We start from the raw sequence: 4,043 nt of genomic DNA, 5'->3' as shown, positions 1-4,043 counted from the left end.
CTTGGGACTAAGACCCAGGGGTGAGTGAAACCAGTCTCTGGGTCAGCAGAGTTGGCTCCAGAATCCAATATTTGTGTCCCTGCAACAAGCCAGGACTGGAATAGCTGAGAGGCAGCATTGCCCAATTCACCCCCTGCCTGGGCAGAGCTCCTGGGACTTGGTGCTGCTTTTCCTAAGGAGGCCAAAGTTGGCCAGAGCCAGTTAATAAGGAAATACATTGTCAGATATTCTCTGTAGGAAACCAAACTCAGTAACTGTACTGGGCTGAGTTTCCTTCACTTTTTAGCAGGAAATCCTGCCAATCAATCCAGATTTTTGCTTTTACTTATGCACTTGAACGAGGTGGTTTTGCACATTGCAGGTAGTGGTGCACATAATCAAAGGACAAACTATCCCTCCTCAGCAGAATTCTAAATTATTAACTCCTCTCATGGAAAGACACAGACAAAGCTTGAGCTGCTTCTGTCACAAGCCAAAGCCTTCACCCTTGATGGAATAAAATAGCACCACAGGTGAGGGAAGGCACTTCTTTCCACCCTGCTCACACCTTTCAAACAAACTGTATAAAAGGCAGTTTCTAAATGCAGAAACTTTGCATTCAGTGTTACTGCTGTTGTCATTACCCAGCTCCCCAGTTCCTGCCCCAGCCACCTGAGCTGTTCCTCTGTGAGGAATTCTTTGCTGGATTCAACCTACTCTGCATTGCCCAAAGGGCTGAAGGGAAACTTTTTTCCCTTAAAGAAACTAAATTCACCTCAAACAAATGCCAGAGATAAGCAATATCCATTTGCAAGGGATGAGTCAGTAAGAACTGGGCTCACTCTGCCACAGCTCTGACAGTCTGAGGGTTACTCTGATGTAATTCATGCCTTGGTGACACCAGGCTCATATCTCACGGCTGACACTGCATCAGTGCTGCTGAAATCACACCTACACAGCTTCTGTGCAGTTCAGGACACAGGCTTGAGCTTGCCTTGGATGTAACTTTGGTTTCCAAACATTCCTTGCTGTAAGTTGCCTTGGCTTTGGTGAGGTTTTGGGGGCAGAAATTGTTCTTATGCATATTGAGAGCTCAAACTGCTCCTCAGACAACCTGGTGCTGGCCCCATCTGTTGGGAGGTCACACTGTGTCTTCCTCAAAGAAAAGATGATGGAGATGAAAAGGAGAATTTCTATTCTTTTATTAAGTGCAAGGAGTTGGATTGAGATTCTTTGCTCCCACCATTTCAACATAAATCTTTAAGAACTGTCATATTTTTAATCAACACACCCAGAGATCAAACATTCAACCACAGTTTGCTGGGAATACTTAGAAGATTGATTATAAAAAGCAGAGTTCCTGCTTCATTTTGCCCACAACAGGGCTGTTTTAAATCACTGTTACTCCAACAACAGGGCAGAGACCTAAGGGTGAAAGTCAACCTTCTTCCCATGACACGTTCACCTGCACTGCTGGGATCAACACAGCCAAGAAATGCACTTAAGCTCTTAAACTGAATCTGCAAGAAGAAATACTTCTTAACTGGTCCCAGTCAAGGTGCAGTGGTCTTGACTGGTCTGTTCTCAAGACTGAAGAGGTTTCCTTACTGAAAGGACTGGGTGGCTACTCTCACACTACAGGGCTCCTGCTGCAGCAGGAGGTTCTGTCTCCTGCAGGCGTGTTGGGCTGTGACAAAGGTCCTTGTTCCCAGGATGAATTAACCTTGAGAGCTGCCATAAGGGGAGGTCATGTTTAAGGGGAACATGAAGGAACAATCAGGAATATTGATCAGCCAGTCACTGACTTCAAGTGTAGAGTGATGGAAAAGGCAGTTCAGGAGTTGGCTGGAGCCTGGGAAGGAAGGAAGGAAGGAAGGGAGAAAAACAAAACTTCAGAGGCTGTTCCAGTGCTGCAGGTACAAAATCAGTGCTAAGCAGGACACTACCAACAACCTGTGACAGACAAGACCACCAGTGACAGTTCATCCTGGCTCCAGTTTCCTCAGCTGCCTGTGAGGATCACGACCTTACCAGTTCTCCTTGCTCCAGGTGGTGCCCTTGGCCTCCATCACGTGGAAGGTGAACGCGTGGCGAGAGAACTCCGAGCTGTTCAGTTCACTCTTATGGACAACTTCCCCATGGATGAGGATGAGTCCACCTGTGGGAAAGAAACCCCCGTACTGCTGGGGTTTTTTTCCAAACGGTGGAAAGCTCCAGCTTTCCAAAGGAAGGGTTAAATACAATTTTAGCTCCCTTGTGTTTTCTTGGGCTGCGAAGTGACACATTTGGGGCTGTTTGTACCTTTCTTTATGGGCAGAGGGATGAACTGACTGTCATCATAGGCTGGCTCTGACCCTACAAACTCCACACATGTTGAGGCACCTGAAGGTGCACGAACCATCCTCCGGGTAATTCCATCTGCAAATCCACAAACACAGAAAAATTAAACATGTAACTACGTTCTGCACAGCAGAGGAACAATATCCGTGATTTATCAAACTTTATTATTGCTATATTCAATTTTTCCTTAGTAATTTGGGCAGAGTCTTTTTCATTAAGCAAAGATTTAGGATTTTCCAGCTGTGGCAGAAACAGATAAACAACTGCCTTTTGTTTGCCTTTCTGGCCCCTTCTGTGCATTGCAACAGACCTTTTTGGACACAAACAGTCCCAGGCTTCTGCAAAGCCAACCTTTGGTCCATTTATCCTTTCTATAAGAGCATAAATCACAATCCAAGTGCAGCTGACTCCAGGATTTGAGGGATGAGTGCCTTAAAATCTGAAGAGCACTATTCACTGAGGGAATGTTTAGGTGAGCAGTAATTTAAAGCTGCTTAATGTGCTCTAGAGGTGGTGAAAACAGAACTGTTAATCCAGTAGTGGTCACCCACACAACTCTTACTGGTGTGAGAGCCAGGGATGAACCACAGGCAGCCATTCTCCTGTGTGGCATCTTCCAGGGCAATCCAGAAGCCCAGGATCCTGCCCAGAGGCTCCGTGTGCAGGAAGGTGGCATCCTGGTGAGGTGTCACTGCAAGGAGAGATGGTCTTTTAACCCCTGAGGAATTCAGTTCCACAAGAAGGACTTCAGGCTTGCACCTCCCTGGCTCAGTGTCCTCCCCTGCCCACCCATCTAAATTAAATCTTACAGTAAAATACCACCTCTCAGGCTGCTGCAGATGTAAAAGCAGCTCTTTGTTCAAGCTGCACATGAAGTAGAAGCACTTCTAGAAAACGTGGATTTTTAAAAATAATTTTAAGAAGGTTTGGACCACCAAACTCACAGGCTTAAGTCTGATTCTGAGCCTTTTTCCTGGTAATATTCCTTTCCCAAAGGAGCATTCCCTGCAGAGTGATATAGAGATAATAAAAGTCTCACCTTCACCACCAATGCCAGGTTGCTGCAAGGAAAGAAAGGTGATGTGTGAAGAGATTCAGAGCTTCCCACCTAACAGGGTCTTTCTTGAGTGACAAGACAACTTGAATCACTGTACCTTGAAGATATACATGCTTTGCACAACTACTGGTCTCTCAAGGCCTAGTTTTCTTCCCAATTCCTGCAAGAAAACTTTCCAAGATTTATGTTTGCTGTTTTCTGCACACCATATAACATTATTCTGGGAAGATATTTAAATTTCTTTTCACTGACAAAATGACTATCATTGGGAGTCTGGAAAATTAAGATTAACTACTCCATAATTTATTTATTTTTCCCCCAGACCAGTCTAGGAAGCAGTAACAGCTCACCTGCACCTTGGAGGAGTGGGTGATTTGCTTGAAGACAGGATCATAAGCATGTAGAGCTGAGGGGAAAAAAAAAAAAAGGCTCAGACTGAAGATTTCCTGAACAGAAGGGAACTTGGTAGCCGTCAGGATGAGCTGGAGAGGCCACAGCCAAGCAGGATAAATTGCAGCCAGAAACTTTCATGCCTCCCAAGATGGATAGACATGGATTATCACACCTAAGGTGATAGGACACTTGTAGGTTGTACAATCACACAATCATCATTAGAGACCATAAATATAATCACTCCCTGGCCACAAACTGCAGATAAATAAAAAAG

At 45.1% G+C, this 4,043-nt stretch overlaps 1 protein-coding gene across 2 annotated transcripts in view; it reads right to left on the bottom strand.

Moving 5' to 3' along the window:
• Positions 1 to 1,164: 1,164 nt before the first annotated feature.
• Positions 1,165 to 4,043, bottom strand: part of PHYHD1 (phytanoyl-CoA dioxygenase domain containing 1) — a 3,923-nt gene continuing 1,044 nt past the window's right edge. For both annotated transcript variants that reach the window (XM_017810235.1, XM_017810236.1), the window contains 7 exons: positions 3,727 to 3,782; positions 3,474 to 3,536; positions 3,359 to 3,380; positions 2,882 to 3,010; positions 2,281 to 2,397; positions 2,011 to 2,137; positions 1,165 to 1,831 (listed from right to left, as the gene is read on the bottom strand). In XM_017810235.1, the coding sequence (XP_017665724.1) occupies positions 1,786 to 1,831; positions 2,011 to 2,137; positions 2,281 to 2,397; positions 2,882 to 3,010; positions 3,359 to 3,380; positions 3,474 to 3,536; positions 3,727 to 3,782 (560 nt within the window). In that variant the 3' untranslated portion in view covers positions 1,165 to 1,785. The remainder of the gene's footprint in view (positions 1,832 to 2,010; positions 2,138 to 2,280; positions 2,398 to 2,881; positions 3,011 to 3,358; positions 3,381 to 3,473; positions 3,537 to 3,726; positions 3,783 to 4,043) is intronic.

Source organism: Lepidothrix coronata, unplaced genomic scaffold (genome assembly GCF_001604755.1).
Source record: "Lepidothrix coronata isolate B3197 unplaced genomic scaffold, Lepidothrix_coronata-1.0 Scaffold28, whole genome shotgun sequence".
Classification (NCBI taxonomy): Eukaryota; Metazoa; Chordata; class Aves; order Passeriformes; family Pipridae; genus Lepidothrix; species Lepidothrix coronata.
Note: the sequence above shows the minus strand (reverse complement) of the source record. Positions and strands in the feature narration are given on the sequence as shown.